This window comes from Vulpes vulpes, chromosome 1 (assembly GCF_048418805.1).
Source record: "Vulpes vulpes isolate BD-2025 chromosome 1, VulVul3, whole genome shotgun sequence".
NCBI lineage: Eukaryota > Metazoa > Chordata > Mammalia > Carnivora > Canidae > Vulpes > Vulpes vulpes.
Window position 1 is genome coordinate 135,171,262 of NC_132780.1, and position 22,189 is coordinate 135,193,450.

Consider the following 22,189-nt stretch of genomic DNA (forward strand, 5'->3'; position numbering starts at 1 on the left):
TCTCACCCAGAAAGGACCTGCTTTGTTACAGAATGTCCAAGTTGATACCTTTATGTTTTGCCATAAACAGATGGTTTGATGCTTTATTAGAGGTCATTTTAGAGTTATTTTGAACTTGTCTCAAACACAGGCCTTCGGGATCCCTGGATGGCGCAGCGGTTTAGCGCTTGCCTTTGGCCCAGGGCGCGATCCTGGAGACCCGGGATCAAATCCCACGTCGGGCTCCCGGTGCATGGAGCCTGCTTCTCCCTCTGCCTGTGTCTCTGCCTCTCTCTCTCTCTGTGACTATCATAAATAAATAAAAATTAAAAAAAAAACAAACACAGGCCTTCATGCATGAAAGCTGGAATTTTAGATTGGAATTTTAGACATCAGGTCTTCACACATGAGTTCAAATGCTGTATCTTAACAGCAGGATGTGGCCGTATAGAGGAGGAAAAGTGGTGGCACCAGAATCAAGCTCACCTTGGAGATAGTGGAAGAGGCCAAGGAGAGCTCCAGGACCTTGATTTCTCCCCTCCTCCTTCGCCTCTTACCCTGTTAGGGTTTTGTCACATTTTTTTTTTTTAAGATTTTATTTATTTATTTGAGTGAGAGAGAAAGCGAGTGCCCAGAGTGGGGAGGAGAGGGAGAAGCAGGCTCCCCATTGACCAGGGAGCCAGATGTGGAGCTTGATTCCAGGACCCTGAGATCATGATCTGATCCGAAGGCAGGTGCTTGATGAGTGAACCACTCAGGTGCCCTGGTTTGTGTCACTTTGGATAGATTGGATATCATAGTAGCAGTTAGATTTTCTTAAGTTGCAAGCCTCCTCCAATGGCCAGGCCTGAATTGCAGAGTCTTAAAAGGAGTTGAGGGTCCTCCTCTTCTCCTTTTGGTTCTTTAACTGCTTGTGCTTAGAGATTGACAGGAAAACTCAAATGTCATGTTGGTTCTCTCAGCCAGTTATAGGGGTGCTCATGGGGGAATCAGAACGTTGGAGGGGGTCTCAGAACACCATCTAATCCCCTTATTTCACTGCTGGGTTATGTATGAGGTGTCCTGCTTCATAACCCATTATGAGGGTTATCCTGTGCCCTCCTTATTGGTGGCACAGTGAGGACTAGAACCCTTTTCTTTAGGCCCTTGAGTGGGTGGATTATTGTGGGTTTTGGAGGAAGCTAGTGCGAGAGGGTAGGAGGGTAATGAGAAGTAGACCAGAGTAGAGCCCCTTGGACAGTGAGGGTATAAAACTCTCTCACGGGATCCCTGGGTGGCGCAGCGGTTTGGCGCCTGCCTTTGGCCCAGGGCACGATCCTGGAGATCCGGGATCGAGTCCCACGTCGGGCTCCCGGTGCATGGAGCCTGCTTCTCCCTCTGCCTGTGTCTCTGCCTCTCTCTCTCTCTCTCTCTCTCTCTGTGTGACTATCGTAAAATAAATAAAAATTAAAAAAAATAAATAAAACTCTCTCACTTGATCCGTCCCACTCATTGTATTCTTATGGGGCTCAATGGCTGGTGTTTTGGTCTTTTAAGAATGATGCAGTCTGAAAAGTAAGGTAACCTAATGACACCATTCCTTGTCCCCTTAGTGGCAGCAACTAGGGCAGAACTGGGTGTAAGGTCACTCTTACCCACTTGATCAGAGGATCCTAAGCAAAGAAAGACTAATTAGAATGTGGCTACCAAAAGCATATAAATAAAGCTTTTGCTAGAGGACTTTTCATTTTCTCTTCACATTAATAGGTCAGCTTTCGGAAGCAGTTTAATTCTCTGTGTTTAACTTTATTAAGAGCACTGCAGCTGATCTGTTGGATTTTGGGGGTTGCTTCTTGCAATAGCACTTTTCTGAAGTAGTATTAAAGGATGAGTCCAAGAAGGTATTAATTCATTCACTAATCTACAGTTGAAGTGTAAATGCTGGCATGAAATCTTGGTAACAGTATTAAGTCAGTTAAAGATAATCTGCAGCAGCTGCAGTTCTAATTGGATATTTAATTATCCTGTTAGCTGCCATTTATAGTTTGTACCAAGTTTTCTTTCTGTAGGCACAACTGTTGGTCCCACCAAGCACCGTGTCTTTCTTTTCTTTTTTTTTTTTTTAATATAAGCTTTATTTACTTATATTTATTATTCATAACAGAAACAAAGAGAGAGGCAGAGACACAGGCAGAGGGAGAAGCAGGCTCCATGCACGAAGCCCGACGTGGGACTCGATCCCAGGTCTCCAGGAACAGGCCCTGGGCTGAACGTGGCACTAAACCGCTGAGCCACCCGGGCTGTCCCACCGTGTCTTTCTTTGCTAGACATAGGACTGCATCCTGATCTTTGTATTTGTCAGCCCCACCTGCTGACCTACACTGTTTACACAGTAAAGCATGGGCTTCTCCTCCCTTCCTTGGGGCCAGTCTTGGCAAGGCTGTCCCCAGCTTTACTTCTGCAACAGACTTCAGAAAGGTCTTGGTACCTCCTCCTAGGCTGACGAAGGTGGGGTCCATTCTTTTCTTTTTTTTTTTAAGATTTTATTTATTTATTTGAGAGAGAGAGCAGGAGCAGGAGGGAGGGACAGAGGCAGAGGGAGAGAGAGAAGCAGACTTCCTGTTGAGCAGGGAGCCCAACTCAGGGCTCCATCCCAGGACCCCAGGATCATGACCTGCCCTGAACCAGACACTTAACCCACTGAGCCACCCAGGTGCCCCGGGGTCCATTCATTTTTTATAAAAACTTTAGGTAAAGTTTCAAACATGTAAAATAGAAAAAATTACCACAAATCTCCATATCTCTCACCCAGCTTCACCAGCCAGTCTTGTTTCATCTATACCTCTGTCCATTCACATATCATTTCATCCATAAATATTTCTGTGTGTACCTCTAGAAGACAGTGATTAAAGAAACCCACACCCACAATTCTGTATTACAGCTAAACAGTTATAATAGCTCCTTAGTATAATCTAATAATATACACTCAGCATTCAAATTTTTCTGATTCTCATATTTAATAGTTGGCTTGAATCAGGGTGCAGATTGGGTCCACACATTCTAATTCATTGACATGTCTCTTAAATCTCTCTTACTCTATCACTTCCCATCCCTCTTTTTCCCCTTAGGAGTCTGTAGCTTTAGCCCTTGTTTTTCTGGTTTTCAACCTGGGGCTTGGCCATGCCAACCAGTGATAATATCCTAACTCTTAAAGCATTTTATCATTTTGTAAAGCAGTTTGACATATTGTATTTCATTCAGTAGGTCCTAATACCTCTTTAAGGTAGATGTATTCACTCAATTTACAAGTGAGAAATCCAAGGCTCAAAGATTTAATAAGCTTTCTAGACTCAGGCCCAGGTCTTTTGACCTTAATGCCTGTCCTGTTTATATGACTTGGTGGTGTTTCAACTTAGATCCCTGTTCTTGGACTTCTAATGGTTCTGCTACTCCATTCTGTGCTCCAAAGCAGGCAGTACATTTCTTACTGCTCCTTGCCTTTAAAAAAAAAAAATTGGGATAGAAGAAGTATATGCTCATTAAAAAAATCAAAACAGAAGGCTCCTGAGTAGCTCTGTTGAATGAGTGTCCGTCTTGATTTTGGCTCAGGTCATAATCTCAGGGTGGTGAGATTGGAGCCCTGGGTGCGGTTCTGCACTAGGCATGGAATCTGCTTGGGATTCTCTCTCTTCTTCTGCCTCTCCCTGCACACTCGTATGTGCTCATGCTAGCTCTCTCTTAAATAAATATATATGTATGTATGTATGTATGTATAGAAGTGTAATTATTCACCCCTACCTCCCACCCTGGTCTGGTGTGTATTCTTCTAGACCTTTTCCTGTGTGTACTGTACATAGTTTTTTTTATTGTGTTTGGAAAAAATGAGTTTAAACTATCCATACTTCTTTTCAAAGATTTTTTTTTTTTTTTTTTAGATTTTTTATTTAAGTAATCTCTATACCGAATGTGGGGCTTGAACTCACAACCCTGAGATCAAGAGTCGTGTGCTCTACCAGCTGAGCCAGCCAGGTGCCCCAACTATCCATACTATATCTTGCTTGTTTTCAGTAAAAAAAAAAAAAAAAAAATTATGACCAGCTTTCCAATCTGGACATACAGATCTATTTCATCATTTTCAGCAATGACATTTGTTTCCATAACAACTGACTTCACTACAGTTTATTTAACAATCCTTCTGTAAAAAGACATTTAAGTTGTCTACAGTTTTTAGCTATTACAAATAATATGGTACAGGGGCACCTGGACAACTCAGTCAATTAAGCGTCTCCCTTCGGCTCAGGTCACGATCCTGGGGTCCTGGGATTGAGCCCTGCATTGGGCTCCCCACTCAGCTGAGAGTCTCCTTCCTCTGCCTCTGCTCATTCTCTCTCTCTTTTTCTCTTTCTCTCTCTCTCTCTCTCTTTTCCTCTTCCCCCCCCCCTCAAATAAAGAAATAAAAAATATTTTAAAAAATAATATTGTAGGGGATCCCTGGGTGGCTTAGTGATTTAGCGCCTGCCTTTGGCCCAGGGTGTGGTCCTGGAGTCCCGGGATCGAGTCCCACATCAGGCTCCCGACATGGAGCCTGCTTCTCCCTCTGCCTCTCTCTCTCTCTCTATGTGTCTTTCATGAATAAATAAATAAAATCTTTTAAAAATAATAAAACATTGTACATATTTTGAATACCCTAGTATATATTTTCTCTGTGTTTCTATTAAAATATACATATTTTTCCCAGGGTGCCTGATTGGCTTAGTTGGAGGAGCATGAATCTTGGGGTTATGAGTTCAAGTCCCACATTGGGTGTAGAGATTACTTAAAAATAAAATCTTAAAAACAAACAAATGTATTTCTCTGAAGGAGAGTCCCAGAAGTGAAATTGCTAGTCCGAAAAGCATGCCAAATAGGTACTATTAAATCACATTCCAGAAAAGTTTATACCAGTTTATACCCTAACCACTAATGTGTGGGTGCACTTTTCTCCACATCCATAGCAAAACTAGATACCTCGATCTAATTCTGTTTCCCAATCTGGCAAATAAGCCATGGTTTGTGTTTCAGTGTTTGTACCACTTGCTCATGAGTGAGTGAGGTTGTTTATCTGTTCTTATGTGTATGTATTAGCGTTTGTCTCTTTGTGATCTGCTGGTTCAAATCCTTTACCCTCTTCTCCTGCTGGACTTTTGGTCTTGTTGTTTTGCAAGAACTTTTTGTAGATTAGATATATTCATCCTTTATCTTATATGTGTTAAAAATATTAGGTCATACCACACGAAATTTTCAGCCGTTTTGACCCTTACCCCCACAACGGGAATTTTATATAGTTCAGCCTAGTATCGTTTTGCTCCAAGACCATCATTTGTATTTTACCTCTGTTTATTGTGTCTCCTTATATAGAACTAATTTTTACGTAGTCAAATCTGCCCATTCTGCTCATGAGCCCCTGCCGGGTACCCCAGTGAGAGGCTAAGCCGACAGGTGCGAGCCCTGCCCTCTAGTGGAGAGCTCCGCAAATGACAAGTAAACCAGTCTTGGCAAGTTGACCTGTAGGAGGCGTCCTTGGTGGTTTTGGGATTCAGTATCTTGCTTAGGAAGTCTTTCCGTCCCCACCCCAGTATTATGAAAATAGTCTTCCATGTTTTTTCCTATACTCTTGTGGGTTTGTTTTTACATTTCGCTTGTAAAATTTCGTAACTAATTTGTTTTCCTGTATGGTGAGGGTTGAGATTAAAGTTTCTGTGCATCTGAATGGTTCATTATTTCAGCACCATTTATAAATAACCATCCTTTCTTTGCTGCTATGACATCCCTCTTCATAATATAATATTAATTCCTTTATTTATATGGCTCTACTTCTTTATTCTCTTCCATTTATCTCCATTTCTATGCAAGTAGCACAACAGCTTGGGATTTTGAGCTTTATAGTGTGTTTTTATCATTATTCCAGGGCCCATTCATCATCCTTTTTAAAACTTGTCTTGGCTCTTCTTCCACATGAACTTTATTTTATTTTTATGTTTCTACCTTTTTCTTTTTTTAAATTTTATTTTGAATTCCATTGACATAAAGAGTAATATTAGTTTCAGGTGTACAGTGTAGTGATTCAGCACTTCACACATCAGCTGGTGCTCATCACAAAGTGCTCTCCTCAATCCCCATTACCTGTTTCACCCATCCCCTCCATCCTCTCCCCTCTGGTCACCATCAGTGTATTCTCTAGAGTTAAGAGTCTGTTTCTTGGTTTGCCCTTCATTCTCTTTCTTTCCCTTTGCTCATTTTTTGTTTGTTTGTTTCTTAAATTCCACATATGAGTAAAATCATATGGTATTAGTCTTTTTCTGTCTGACTTATTTCACTGAGCATAATACCCTCTAACTCTATCCATGTCATTGCAAATGGCAAGATTTCATCCTTTCTTTTGGCTGAGTAATATTCTGTTGTGTATATATACCACATCTTTATCTACTCATCTGTTCGTGGACACCTTGGGCTGCTTCCATATCTAGGCTATTGTAAATAATGCTACTGTAAACGTAGGGGTGCATGTATACTTCCTATTTTCTATTTTTGTATTCTTTGGGTAAATACTGAGTAGTGTGATTTCTGCCTGAATCATAGAGTAGTTCTAGTTTTAATTTTTTGAGGCACCTCCGTACTGTTTTCCACAGTGGTTGCACCATTTTGCATTCTCACCAACAGTGTAAGTGTTCCTTTCTCTCCACATCCTTGCCAACACTTGTTGTTTCTTATGTTAATTTTAGCCATTCTGCCAGGTGTGAGGTAATATTTCATTGCAGTTTTGATTTGTATTTCCCTGATGGTGAGTGATGTTAAGCATCTTTTCATGTTCTGTTAGCCATCTGTCTTCTTTGGAGAAATGTCTGTTCATTTCTTCTGCCCACCACGTGAACTTAGAATCAACTTGCCGGGCAGCCCGGGTGGCTCAGCGGTTCAGCGCCACCTTCAGTCCAGGGCGTGATCCTGGAGACCCGGGATCAAGTCCTGCGTCGGGCTCCCTGCGTGGAGCCTGCTTCTCCTTCTGCCTGTCTCTCTCTCTCTGTCTCTGTGTGTGTGTGTGTGTGTGTCTCTAATAAATAAATAAAATCTTAAAAAAAAAAAAAAGAACTTGCCAAATTTAGAAAGTGGGAACCTTTTAGAATTTTTATTGGAGTTATAGTAAATTAATTTATAAGTGAAGTTTTGATTTTGTTTTTTTAAAAAAGATTTTATATATATATTTGAGAGTGAGAGAGAGCACAAGCAGCAGGAGAGGGAGGGAGAAGCAGAGTCCCCACTGAGCAGGGAGCCCGATGCAGGACTCAATCCTAGGACCCCAGGATCATGACCCAAGCTGAAGGCAAATGTCCACCCACCTGAGCCACCCAGGCGCGCCCTGTAAGTGAAGTTTTGTGAGCTTTTTTTGTTGTATTATCTTTATTGAGATGAATTCATATACCATATAATTCACCCATTAAAGTGTGCAATTCACTAGTTTTTAGTAAAGAGAGTTGTGTAACTATCACCATAGTCCATTCAGACATTCAGAACATTTCATCACCCCCAGAAGAAACTGTGTATCCCTTAGCCATCACCCCCAAGCTTCCCATCCCCTCTACCCCTAAGCAATTGCTCATCTTTATGAGTTTACCTTTTCTGGACATTTTATATAAATGGAATCTTACAGTATGTGATCTTTCATGCCTTGCTTCTGTCACTTAACACATTTTCGAGGTTCATCCATGTTGTAATATCTGTCAGTACTTCATTCCTTTTTATAGTCAAATATTCCATTGCATGGATATGCCACATTTTATTTATGTATTTATCAACTGAGGGATATAAATTTTTAAAGAAATAAGGCATTCAGACTTCTCCCCAGCCTCAAGATCTTTCTTAAACAGAGATACATTGTTTGTGGCCTTCAAGGAAAATTCTTGGGGTTCCTGGCTGACTCAGTCAGTCAAGCACGTGACTCTTGATCTCAGGGTCATGAGTTTAGGCCCCACGTTGGGCATAGAGCTTACACTTTTAAAAAGGAGGGGTTGGGCAGCCCTGATGGCCCAGGGGTTTGGCGCCGCCTTCAGCCCGGGGTATAATCCTGGAGAGCCGGGATCGAGTCCCACGTCGGGCTCCCTGTGTGGAGCCTGCTTCTCCCTCTGCCTGTGTCTCTGCCTCTCTCTCTCTCTCTCTCTCTGTCTCTCTCTCTCTGTCTGTCATGAATAAATAAAATCTTTTTAAAAATATAAATAAATAAACAAATAAATAAAAAGGAGGGGTAGGGGAGAAGAATTCTCTAGTCTGGATAATAATACTGCTTTTCTCCTGTTTTCCAATGGTATCATATCCTAATAAGGAGCTGCTGTAAAGGCTTTTGTTATGACACTCCCTACTCCGGAGGCCTCAGGCATCCTTTGCCTGTGGGATAAGCCAGACTGGTGCCCTTGTCATCCTGGGCAGGTCTCACCAAGTAACCTTACCCTGTCACCCCATCTCACTGAACTACTGTAGTGTGGAGGATCTACTCTATCAAAGCCTCTCTTGTATCTCCTCCCCTGTCTGTCTTGTAACACCTCTGTGACTTCTATAAATTAGCGCCCAATCTTCCTTATCTAGTGTGTCATGTTTGTTGTAAAAGTGACTCCTTCTGAGTTCACAGAGAAGTTGTCTATAGCTAGCCTGGCCCCCAGGCAGCTTCTTTATCTGCTGAAGCCAGCTGCTCATGTAGAAGTGGGTCATCTGTGGATAAGGCAGCTGTGCCTGGGCCCAGGGTGACCGTGCTAAAGGAGACAGTCTCTGGCCTATGACTCCCAAGACTGGAGTACCTCCAGACTCTCATCTATGAGAATTTTTGGGCTTAGATGATATTGTTGATCTAACTAGAAACATATTAAGGTCCAGTATGACTGATAGTGTAGTCATCATCAAAATAAATTGCTTAATAGCAACTATTTAAGTGATACATATGAAGAAATCGTGTAGAAGAGCAGCACTTATGACCTGTCTTGTTTTCAAAAACAGAGGGGTGTCTGGTGGTTTCTGTTAGTACAAAATGAAACAGTATCAAATAACTCTTCCTGTTCTCTTCTGTTTGAAGCAGTATAGTAGGATTTTCATTTCCCATCTTACTGGAAGCATGATGTTCCGGTAATGCAATGGAACTCCCAGAAGGAAGGCTTTCTCAGACCTCTGACTTACGAGTCCAGTTCCCTGTGTGACATTTCCACTTAGATACGTCGTAGATGATCAGTTAGGGCTAGTGTGGCTACACGTGACTGGGACCCCACATATTAGTATCTTAAGGAAGGTAGAAAAGTTTACTTCTCTCACATTAAAAGTTGAGAGGTCAGTAGTTCAGGGCTTATATGTTGCCCTAAGATATCAGGGACCCAGTCTCCTCTGCCTTGTTCTACCATTTTCAGCCTGTGGTTTTCTTCTTGTGATCCAAGATAGCTATTTGTGCTCCAGCCATCATGTCTGTATTCCATCCAGTATGGAGGAGGAAAGGAAGAAAAGCATACACTTTCCATTTAAGGACATTTCCCAAAGTTGTGTATGGTGCTTGGATTTGAATCTCTTTTGTCTGCACTAAGTCATATGGCTATACCTAGCTGCAAATGAGGCTGGAATCCTGGGTGGCCAAGTACCCTTTAGAGGTCCTTTCACCAAGAAGTATAGGGGAACAGTTATTTGTGGACAGCCTGTAATTTTTGCTGCCCAAAGGCTTCTCAGACTCCGTGTTTCACTGACTCTGGCCTGTGACTCCCGAGTCCAGTCACTCGGGAGTCCAGTCACTCGGGAGTCATACTAGCAAAGCCATCTTTTCTCCCCACATCCAGTCACTCTTTTCTCTCAGTTGGCAACATTTCCTGACTCCTAAGTCAGAAATGCTAAGAATTGTGCATGAGTCTTGGTCTTCTATATCCAATCAATTACAAAGGTCTGATGACTTTATGTTCTAAATGTTTTTTGAATCTGCTTCCCTCTTCATTCTTCTGTGACTGCCCTAGGTCAAGCCTGGATCGCTGAAATGGCTACGCGTGTGTTCCCTTCTCTGGTTTTATCCTCTTTGAAATCCACCGTACACACCATTCAAACACAGACTTGCCCATGTAGCTCCTCTCCTTAAAACCCTTTAGGAACATCCCATCATGTACAGGTTCAAGCAGCCAGGTTGTCGAGCTCATACAAGGCCTTATGGGATCTGTTCCCTCCTCACCGCCCCCCCCCCATTTTTTTCCCCTTCTCACCCCTTAAACTCCACCATCCCAAATTGACATAAACTAACGCCTATCCTGCACCATCTCCTTCTTGTCCCCTGGGCTAATCCTCATTCATCCTTTACAAAAGGAAACCTGCCTTCACACTCCCTTGCCCAGGCCACCCCAACAGCACTCTTTCCATAACCCTGTACATTTCTTTTGTAGCACTTTACCACACTGGTTATTGTTTGTGTTGTCCTGCTGCCCTCTGCCACCAGATTATATGATTCTTTGAGACCAGAGAGTATTTTTTTTTTTAAGATTATTTATTTATTTATTTATTTATTTATTTATTTATTTATGACATAGAGAGGCAGAGACACAGGAGGAGGGAGAAGCAGGCTCCATGATGGGAGCCCGACGTGGGACTCAATCCCAAGACTCCAGGATCATGCCCTGGGCCAAAGGCAGGCGGCAAACCACTGAGCCACCCAGGGATCCCGACCAGAGAGTATTTAAATATTTTATATTCCCAGTGCTTTTATCTTGATGTCCAAAATAGGCCTTCCATATGTGTCTAGATTAATGACAGAATGAAAATGTCATTATAACTTTGTAAGACATTCAGGGACTAGGATGGCTTTGCTAGGCTTGGCCACCAGAGGGCAGTGAATTACAATATTTTGATGCTGTGCTGAGTTAGCCAGAAGTTTTCTCTCTTCTAAGGGAGGGACAGCACAAGTATTCATGGAGTGCCTGTACCAGGCACTGGGGATGTGACTGTAAGTAAATCAGGCAGACACAAATCACTGTCTTACTTCTAGGTATTTATTCAAGGAAAATGAAAGCTTACAGTTTTCAAAAGACTGTACAAGAATATTCATAGCAACTTTATTCATATAGACAAAAATTGGAACCAACCCAAATATCTGGTAACAGGAAAACTCACTGGATTCATACTAAGCAATAATAAGACTAAGCTATTGATAAACACAACGGAGTGGAAGAAACTGTCCCAAAATTACTATGTTGAGCAAAAGAAGTCAGATACCAAAAAAATACACATTAAATGATTCCATTTAAATGGAGTTCAGAAATAGTCCATGGCACTAGAAATAAAGGCAGGGCTTGACTCTGGTGGGAGATTGACTGGGAAGAGGCATTAAGAAATTTCTGGGGTGCTGGAAATGTTTTCTATATGGAACGAGGCATCTTTTACACAGATGTATACATGGGTCAAAATGGAACTGTGAGGGCACCTGGGTGACTCAGTCGGTTGAGTGTACGACTTGATTTCTGCTCCAGTCATGATCTCAGGGTCATGAGATGGAGCCCTGCATCAGGCTCTGTACTGAGCATGGAGTCTGCTTGAGATCCTCTCTCTTCCTCTGCCCTCCCCCCCCGACCCCTGCTTGCACACATGATCTCTCTCTCTCTCTTACAAAAAAAAAAGGAACTGTGTACTTATGTGTAGTCTATTATATATAAATTATATGTTTAAAAATCCCTCATAGAGCCTAACTTCTGATGAGCAGAAACAGACAATGAATAGAAACACAGATAGTGTTTGCCGGACTGTGATGAGTGCTATGGAGTGGTAAAAGTGGAGACAATGCCCTATCAGCACGAGTGGCAACAGGAGCAGGTCTCAAACGGGACAGTGAGCCAGGGTCACACTGAGGAGGGGACGTTTGCACTAAGTCCTGAAGGAGGTTGGGGGTGGGGGTGGGGGATGCAGTTACTTTTTGATAGTTAACACTCAGATTTTCAGAGAAAATGGGTTGTTGGTAAGAACTCCCCATGTACTCAGGTACCGGGGACTCGACAGCCAGATCTTGTCCTGGGCTGCTATGGATACTCCAGCCCCCTGCTCTGAGTTCCTGGGAGGCCCCCTCTTCTACCTCATATCCAACTCTCTGTGTGTGATATCCAGCCTGCCCATCCTGTTCTCCCCTGTCCAGTGAGGTGTGGAGGCCAAGGGTGAACCCGGACAAACTTCTGTAGTAATGGCGGATTTTCATTACAGGCTGAAGAGGGCATTCCTTGTTTGCTTCTTAAAGTAAACTTTAAAGAATAACATACTTTAAAAAAATACATATCTCATACATGCACAGCTTGATATGTTTCCTCTAAATAACTAGCATCTATATCAGGACGTGGAACATCTCCAGCCCTCCAGAAGTCCCCTTGGGTTCGCTTCTAGTCCCTCCTCCCTCAAAGGCAGCTACTTCCCTAACTTCTAGCACCCTGATTATATTTGCCTGTTTCTACACTTTATATAAATTAAATCATATAGTAATGATATTACATTTTCTATTTTAATGCTATTGGTTTGGAGGGAATTGGGGAGTGTAGTTGATACTGAATTTTTTTTTTAGCACCCGCCTCCAGATGCTTCCTGGCCCCATCTTTGTAGATGAAGTAGCCTTGTATGGCTAGGCAGTTGAGGAATATGTGAGGCTCTCCCCAGCAACACACATACATGTGGAGACTGCCCCCCGCCATCATTGAGCTGAACCACTTTCACCTGACACTCAAGAGTGGTATGTGCACTTCATGGGATGTCCCGTGCTAGATTTCCGATTTCATAGGAGGGAAGTCTTCCAGGTGCAAGTTGTGGCTTATCATCTCTGGGATTTTAAGATTTAGCCTGCTCTCTCCCTGGTAGTAAGCTGAATGACACGTGCATGCCTGCCTGCCTGCTCTTTCTCCCTGGCATCAGACCTCGAATAAGTGAGAAATGGTAACAGAAGAGAAATTGTGATAGCTAACATGTGCAAGATGTTTGAACCTAGATGAAAAGCCCCTGAGCAGCTGACAGTGGGGGCCCTGGACTTCCCCAAGCCTGTTCACATCCACATGGTGACATGCAGCCTGCCCCTGTGGCTGGTCTTTGGACAAGCCCTAGAAGGTTAAGTGTGTGCTGGACTTGGCCCTTCTTTTGTCCTTTTAACCTGAGTACTCGTATAGTCTGGGTTTATATAATCTAGGGTCCTACAACCTGTGCCAAGAGGCTAAGTTGACCAGCAATCATGAATGTTTGCTGTAAAAGTAATACAGGAACCTGAGGAAAATAGAGAAGATGTGGTGAGTATGTTGGGTTTTGTTTGTTTTTTTTTAAGATTTTATTTATTTATTCATGAGAGACACAGAAAGAGGCAGAGCCGTAGGCAGAGGGAGAAGCAAGCTTCACAGAGGGAGCCCAATGTGGGACTCAATCCCAGGACCCCAGGATCACACCCTGAGCTGAAGGCATATCCTCAACCACTGAGCCACTCAGGCGTCCCTGGGTATGTTGGTTTTTAAATAAAATTTTAACCAGGGTATCATGATGCATGTATACTCTGTGTACTCCACACTGAGTAGGGGTATAGCCAGAGATAATGTATCATTCTGAGTCAATTATTGTCTTTTAGTCACTACACTGAGTGACAAGCCCAGTGTCAGGAAGGGCTCCCTGGTCGCTGCTTCTCTGCATCTTTGAGACAGCATGCCTCCTCTCTCACAGTGTGTGGCGTGGTCCTCATGAAACAGAACTGCCTCCCTGCAGGCCTCTGCTCTGTAGGAGCCTCAGAAGAAGTCTTTCCTCTGACCTTCTCCTCAGAGGAGACCCACTCTCTGTACTCTCCTTTCTCTGCCAGGTTGTTTGACTTTCTAGGAATTAGCCAGGGGCCCCTCCACCCTCTCTATACTAGGGTTTGCAGTAGTGTCCTCATCATGGCTGCTGCCATCATATACTTGCCCAGAAATGCAAATGAGTTGTGCCCAATAATACTTTTTTTTTTTTTTTTTTTTAGAGAAATCATGAGCAGAGGGAGGGGCAGAGGGAGAAGAAAAAGCAGATGCTTAACCAACTGAGCCGCCCAGGTGCTACATTTATATATCACTTAAAAATGATGACATGGGGATCCCTGGATGGCTCAGCGGTTTAGTGCCTGCCTTCAGCCCAGGGCGTGATCCTGGAGTCCCGGGATCGAGTTCCACATCAGGCTCCCTGCATGGAGCCTGCTTCTCCCTCTGCCTGTGTCTCTGCCTGTCTCTCTCTCTCTCTCTCTCTCTCTCTCTCATGAATAAATAAATAAAATCTTAAAAAAAAAATGATGACATGTAGGTGGTCAGATGAAGTCCTTGACACTTTTCTTAAAGTAGTGTTTTCCTGGATGAGACGTTTTAAGGTCTTATTTTATGAGGTTCTTTAGATGTGTGGCCGAAATTTTATTTTTTTCTTTCCTCAGTTTTTGTGTTCAGAAAAGCATTATGCAAGGTATTCTTACCTGTCTAATCCTAAAAAAAATAAAGACAGGAATTAGGTAAACCAGAGGCTTTGGGAAATAGAAAGGCTATCTGCAGTCTGATGCCTTGAACTCTCTCCTACCCGCCATTTGGGCTGAATCATTCTGACCCAACAGTTCACAAAATCTAGAAATTGCCCTGCAATCACAGATGGTTCCCAGGAAGTGCCTAGAACAGCGAAGAGGAAAAGACGAGTTACTCTTGTCAGTTTAAGCAGAACTAGTTCTTCCCAAAGCTGTTGGGGAGTATTTGACACATAAACAAAGCTGATTTCAGGCCTAGGACTTGGGAGTTCTCAGAAAAATAAACACTTGGCTAGAGTCACCGCTCAAGTATGTTTTATCAGCTGATAAATGGGCATGTTCTTCTTAGCCCAGAGTGGGCAATTTGATTCTTACAAAGAGCTTTTGGGTTTCCTCTTTTTGGATGCTTTGCCTTTTAAAATAGCCATAAAAATATCCTTAAAATCTCATTGCCTTCAGTCTGAGTCCTGGCTGTTGTATGCTCTGTAATGACAACCAAAGACGCTGCCCTCATTCGGGACTGCATTGCTGGCATGGTTTCCCATTCCAGCTTCAATTATATGTTGAATTTTCTCAAGTGGAATGTTTAATGATCCTTCTGAACAGACTGTTTATGCTGAATGAAGCTCTTCAGAGAGCATTTGGGCCTCCCTTCCTCTGCTGCTTTTTGCTGGTGCGCTCAGCTCACAGTTTTTGACTGAATGTGTGAATTTTATCCTCCCAGCAGGCAGAGTACTAGAACTAAACTCTCCTCCCACTCTCTGAAAGGCTGCTTAACTATCCCACTGTCTGTGAAAGCAAAGGCCTAATGGGCAGCCCAGGCATCAGGGCAGCACACAGGGAGACAAGAGGCCCTGACTCAGGGCCCCCAGAGAGGGCTCAGCGTCTTGTCTGTTGGTCCCTTTGCTCCCTGGACAGCTCAAGATTTGGGATTGGTACAGTTACTGAGAGTGGCATCATATTGACTTAAGACCTCACGTTGTTAGATTTTCCTCCTTTAGACCAAACGGTGGAAATGGGAAGCTTTGAAAATTATTTTTAAGGTATATGTTGGAATTAAGTTAGGTTTTGCTGTAAATACTGTTATCACTTAAAAGTTGTTTTAAGTTGAAGGTTGTTTGTTTCTCATTTTAATGACAATAATACTAGCTAACATTTACATAATGCTTATTTTGTGCCAGGCACTGTTGTTAGCACATTTCATGTATTAATTCACTTAATCCTCAAAATATTCCATGACGCTGATAAGATATTACCACCTTAACCGAGGAGACATTGAGGCACCAAAGTAAAGTCATTTGCCCAAAACCACATACCTAGGAGTGACAGAGCCAGGATTTGAGTCTGCCTCCAGAGTCTGTACTCTTAGCCACATGCTATCCTGTCTGACACAGGCTGTCAGGGCTTATTCCCATTGTTCTCGGGGACCTGGGCTCTTTCTCTGTTGTTACCCTTCCCAGTTACATTTCCACTGCAACATTCTGGAACTGTAGAATGCCCAAGTTGGAAAAGACTCCTCAAATTACTATGGAGTTCTGGTTGTTCATTTGGGAAGTGTGTGGGAGTAGCAGGAGTGGTTTTTGTCTGGAGCCTTTCTTGTGGGTTTCAGAGGTTTTTTTTTTTTTTTTTTTAAATAATCCTCTTCTCATAAAGAGGGGGCTACTGCTCAGGACAGTGGTTTGAGCAGCCACGGTCACTCGAGGAAATAGCACTCTCCTCCTGCACTTGGCCCCGGAGAGTGGGTTGGTGGAACCTGTAGGTCAGAATCCATGGGAGGATCTCAGAAATGTAATATGAAGCAAAGAGAAAAAGGAAAATTCTGAACTGGGCCTTAGAGCTCAGTATTATTTAACTAAGTTCATAGTTTGTATACAGCACATAGTAAGTAGTTGAAGTTGGGCGGGGGGGGAGGGGATGATGAGGCTTTATTTTTTACGTGATTTCTCAAGTGGACCTTTGTATATTATCTGAAGTCTTAGTTTCTGCAAGCTTAGTGTTAGTTTACAAAATCTTTATTCCTGTTTGGTGATAAAAGGCAAGTGTAGTCAATTGTAGCCCCTTTTTTCCTAAAAGAGTGTACATTTTTTCCTTGACTATAAAAAATTATGGTTATTGTAGAAATTTTGAAAAGTCTAGTAAAGCTTAAAGAAAATAAAAATCTTTTATCCCTACTACCTAGGAAATAAACACTGTAAACCTTGTGATATATTTTGTCTTTCCTTTCTGCTTATATAAGTACACATAAATATTGTATGTACAGTAGCTGAGAGTATACCATAAATAATTTTGTATTTTGCTCTTTTCCCTTAACACTGTGACATGCTTTCCTGTGTCATTACAAATTCCTAATAAACTTCATTTGAAAGAACTCTATTATACCTACTGTGTGCCAGGCACCATTGTTATCACTTTACATGTATTAACTGTGGCTGTACTTTGAGTTAGGCTTTTAGTTTGTTGCTAGCATTATAGTTTTTCTACACAGCATCCCACCCTCCCTAAAAGGGTTTTTCTAGCCCTTGATGTCTATTAAAAAATGCTGTTTATACAGGATGAAAATCCAAGAATTGTTACGCGTTGTCCCAGGGGGGTTCGGTTGTAGGTCTTCATAATAATTCTCATAAATGAAAGGCCTGGATTCGGAATACATTTCATCAGATGCCTGTGTCTCCGCAGCACCAGGACTGCAGTGAATGTTCTATTTTCAAAATAGAGCTGTGGGTCTAAAGAGAAAAGCCGCTTCTGCCGCAGAACTCAAGCCTGCACATTTCCACGCATGGTCTCTGCAAGGCACGCGGGGGCCTGTGGGTTGAGGTGGCCTATTGTGTTGGGCAAGGAGAGCCTTTCTTAGTACTTCCACTTCTGTGGCAGGAAGGAAACCTCCTATGGCCTTTTACTTCTTCAGGTTTCTAGAGGATCTTGATGTCATCCCCACTTGGATTTCAGACCAGATAGACTGCCTCTCACTATAGTTACTTAGTGTGGTGTTTCCCTGAGAAGCTAACAGATGGTCCTCTTTAAAAGAGGTCCAGTGGCTAAAGAAGCCTGGGAAGTGCTGGATAAATAGTGTTAAACAGATTTACTTAGTGTAGAATTTGTTAAAATTCCTCATGTCCTTTTGTATGCTATGATCTTTGTGAATCTCCGTGATGAAGATGTAAGACACCATTTGTCAACTGTATTTGTCTGTGGAACCCCTTTTCTCTGGAGTATCCTCTCAGTCTGATTTATAACCCCATGTAGGAACTATCAAATTAGTAAAATTAAATCCCAGAAGCTCCCACTGGTTTGGAGGCTATCTGCCCTCACACACTCATCTTCACTTCTGAGTGGTGAGACTGTGGGTCTGCCTTCTCAGAATATGGAGATTGTGTCTTTAAAATGAGCTGCGGGGGCCATATGATCCCAGCATTCTCACTACATACAAGTGTGAGTATGCCAGGCAACTTACTAAATTTCCGAAATCAAAGGCCTGAGGTATCTTTTCCTAAAACCAAATAAACAAATGCAGAAGAGAAAAAGATATGTTGGACCCAGTGGAATTGATGGGAGAAGTGGCCTGTTCCATCTTGTAATGAGATTCTCAAGAACTTTCCTAGGAATGCTGGCCCACCTGACCAGGGAAGGAGGAAGGCATGCCCTTGTTCCTTGGCATCAGCTTAGACTGGCTCTCCCCTGACCTTAGGAAGGACACTGTTGAAGTTACCAAACTCTGTCTTTCTCCATTTTTTAGAGAAGACCTCTGGACTTTCTTCACCTTTTGTTTTACAGAAGAGGATGTGGAGAACTTTGATGTGACCAATTTGTCTCAGGACATGCTTCGAAGCATTGAAGCCGACAGCTTTTGGTGCATGAGCAAACTACTAGATGGGATCCAGGTGAGCCAGTTCTGCCCTTGTGGGTTGCCCCACAAGCCTTCGAGTACCTTCTTGCTTTCCTCCATCTTGCAGGGTCCCCCACCCAGCATGGCTCTACCTCGTTTTGGTACATCCATCTTCACCTCTTTTGTTAGCTTTACAGCTTTCAAAAGGTCTAGCATCACCTGGACTCTGAGGAGGTCTCTGTGTTGCCCTGGCTTTGTCCTCAGAGTGTGCCACTCCTTTCTCCCATATACCCCGAGCCAGGCGGTTCGCTTCCACCTTGTGAGGCTCTGCCAGGCCTTTCCTGTGCTGGCTGTTCTGCTTTCCTTTTGTTCCTCAGAATGCTGGTAGCAGCTTTGGAAAAACAGCCTGTGCTTTTAAACGTGTTTCAGTGACCTTGAGAGTGGTAGCACCACTTTGAACTCCCCGTTCATCCTGGGCTCTATGTCATTTGCAGGATAACTACACCTTTGCACAACCAGGGATCCAGAAGAAGGTCAAGGCGCTGGAAGAGCTTGTCAGCCGGATTGATGGTAGGTTGGAAGAAGAGGAATTCTCTGGCAGTAGCACAGTATGATTCTGACACAAGCCAGCAGTGCTGCTGGGACCTCTCCTCAGTCCGCCACCACCCTCTCCAACTCACTCTGTGCTGTTGGCGACACCCTTGTCCTTCCACATCTCAGTGGGAAGAGGAAGGGGAGCTCTGCTGGCACCTCAAGTTCTTTCTCTTTTGTTTTCTGTCACCAAGTTCTATCAGTTCTCTTTCAGCATATCTTTTCACTTCACCCTTTCTTTTTCTTTCTTTTTTCTTTTTTTAGCTCTACTTCCTCCCTCCCTCTTTTTCTTTTCAGATTCACCCTTTCTTCTCCATTTTCCTAGCCACAGCTGGTCCAGCCACGCCTGGACTTCTATAGCTTCCTCCTAGAAGGACTAGCTTCCTCCATACTCTTCCCTCTTGCAAACTTTCTGTCACACAACCATATCTTTCTAAAGCACTGTTCTGGTCATGTCTCTCTCCTGCTTGGAAGCTTCTCATGGCTCTCTGTTGCTTTAAGCATCAAGCTCTAGTCTGACCTTGGCCTTGATATGGTGATGTCACTCCTGGGCTTGATGCACACTCCTCAAGTCCGGCCCATAGCAGGCCTCTTCCACTGCATCCTGTGACCAGTTTGGGCTGGGTGAGGGGGGCAGGCAGGAAGTGAGACATGACTCCTCCTGAAACAGGGTGGCTCTGAGGAGCTGAAGCCTCACAGTAATTCCTTGGCTCTGGCTTGGGATCATGAACTCTAGAACTAAAAGACAACTTGGGAGGCCCTACTTCTTACTGATGAAGAAACTGAGACCCAGAAAGAGAAGTCAGAATTAAGCTTCATAATGATAGCCTAGAACACCACAACAAGGTCTTCTGTTAAGTGGTCTCAGTAGCACTAGTTAGGTTGTAAAGCTTTCTTATGACTCCACCAGATACTACATGACTAAGACATCTCATTTCCTGACTTTCTATCGTGGATCTTGTGCTTCACCAAAGCATTGCCTTCCCCCCATCTGACTCCCTGTACAAAAACTGCATATCTTTCTCTCTTCTCCAGCTTCTCTTTTCTTGAAAACCTTCCCTGGTGGATTCCACTCATTCTGGCTTCCTTTTTTTTTTTTTTTTTTTAAGATTTTTTTTTTAAATTATTTATTCATGAGAGAGGCAGAGACATAGGCAGAGCATAAGTAGAGGGAGAAGCAGGCTCCCGGTAGGGAGTCCAATGTGCAACTCAATCCCAGGACCCTGGGGTCATGCCTGAGCCAAAGGCAGACACTCAACCACTGAGCCACCCAGGTGTCCCTCCAGCTTTCTTTTTTGACTTAGGATTTCAGTCTTCCTGTCTTGTTTGCTGATTTACAGTTGTTTCTAGCACATCTTTCCATAGGATGTTTTTCGATCTTTGTCTCATCACCGTGACCCCACCCTTAGCCCCAGCACAGGGCCCACATCCAGCTCTCTTGCATCCCTCATCCCAGGTTCCAGAGAGCAGGTGCTGTGCTTTCTGCCACTGTCTGCCCTATCCTTGTTTTTTCTGCCCTCACAAATACCTGATAAGTAAAGGCATAGTATTTTAGGATAGGGGATTTATAAGTGTATGTATCTGTATTGTTTGATTGAATTATAGAAGTAATGCACATTAAAAAAACTAAAAACAATTTGTAAAAATAAAAAATAAAAAGTAACACATCCTCCCCCTTCCTTAAATTCTATTCCCCAGAAATAACCATTGTTATTATTCTTTCAAAAAATTATCTTATGTATTTACCACATGCCAGCTGCTGTTGTAAGCACTTTTGTCTCCTCATTTTATCCTCCCTGAAACCTTTGTAGGTATGAATGATTATCCACATTTTATAGATTAGGAAACTGAGGAGGATAATAATTTTTTTAATGCTATTAAGCACTGTTTAAAGGGCTGTCATGTAGAACAGGGATCCAGTGGATTTGGGATTGTCCCAGAGTTCCACACAAACACTAAGGGTGGGAGTCAGGAAGGGGCCAGTTCCTACTGAATATGGTGAAGCACTCTCTGGTGAATCACTTAATACATCAGTGGGAGAGGCTGCCCTTAATTGAGTCAGTGAACCTCTTTGGCAGTGTTTAAGTCCCTGCTGGCTGCTGTCTGTCAGGGATGCTGAGGAAGAAGTCCTCACTGGCAGGAGGATGACCAAGGTGACCCCCATGGTTCTTCTCCATTATGACTCCTCCTCTGAAGAGTAATAGGGTCAAGCAGCCAAGTGAACCTCACATCTACTGCTTTATGGCAAGAGCAAGCCTGTGAAGGAAGAACCTAGAACATCACCATGGATGTTAAGCTAGTTTTACTACATGTGGGGTTGCGTTAACCATACAGTGTGGCTGTGAGATGGTGGCATCGAACACAAAGGATGGTCAGATGCCAGTGTGGCCTTTCTGTGCTTGGCTTCCCCAGGAAGAGTGGGGAAAGAGAGATGGAAACTGCCTTTTTGGATCATGTGACTGTCAGGGTCCAGTCCTCTAGGTTGTGCTTTTGGGGCCAATGACACTCCTGTTTCAGAGCAGGTACATAATCACTTCAGGAGGTACGAGGTCGAATACCTACAGTTTGCCTTTCGTTGGATGAACAACCTGCTCATGCGGGAGCTTCCCCTTCGCTGCACCATCCGTCTGTGGGACACATACCAGGTATGAAGTGCTCCATGCCAGGCTGTCCCTGAGACACCAGGCTCCTTGCCCTGGCAGATGTACTGCTCAGAAGTTCCCTCACCTCCTTCCCACTTCTGTGTCTGCCTTAGTCTCCGGGGCAGGACCTCTGCACAGTCTGCTCGGGCCTCTGTGTGCCCAGCCATGGAAGGAGTGCTGTGCCGTATGCCTACCTTGCGGGAGGATTGGAACCAAGAGGGCTAAAGCCAGTTCCTTGTCAGGGCCTGGAGACCTAACTGTCTTTTCCCTCCCCAGTCTGAACCAGAAGGGTTCTCCCATTTTCATCTCTACGTGTGTGCAGCCTTCTTGATCAAGTGGAGAAAGGAGATCTTGGATGAGGAGGACTTTCAGGTAAGTGGCCAGGAGCCCAGGCTGAGGGGAGTTATCCCATTCATGGGGCTGTACAGATAGAAGGCGCTAAGGCAGGTGGCTAGCCGGGAAGAGGGAAGGAGACAGGCTGCTCAGAAGAGGTTGCCCCTCCTAGTTGGCAGAATGGCCAAGTCAGCCAGCCCCAGAATTCTGCAGTGTGAAGAGTCTTAGGGCCTGAAATACTGCAGAGCAGTTAAGCCAGCCTAAGAGATATTTCATTCATTCATTGATAAGCCTTTGCTGAATGCCTGCCATGTTCTAGGCACGGTT

General features: G+C 43.6%; 1 protein-coding gene across 1 annotated transcript in view; it reads left to right on the forward strand.

Moving 5' to 3' along the window:
• The window catches only part of TBC1D22B (TBC1 domain family member 22B), a 75,869-nt gene that overhangs the window by 35,529 nt on the left and 18,151 nt on the right, over window positions 1-22,189 (forward strand). The window contains exons 9-12 of the mRNA XM_025990845.2: window positions 18,245-18,351; window positions 18,791-18,866; window positions 21,405-21,532; window positions 21,806-21,901. Coding sequence (XP_025846630.1) covers window positions 18,245-18,351; window positions 18,791-18,866; window positions 21,405-21,532; window positions 21,806-21,901 — 407 coding nt within the window. The remainder of the gene's footprint in view (window positions 1-18,244; window positions 18,352-18,790; window positions 18,867-21,404; window positions 21,533-21,805; window positions 21,902-22,189) is intronic.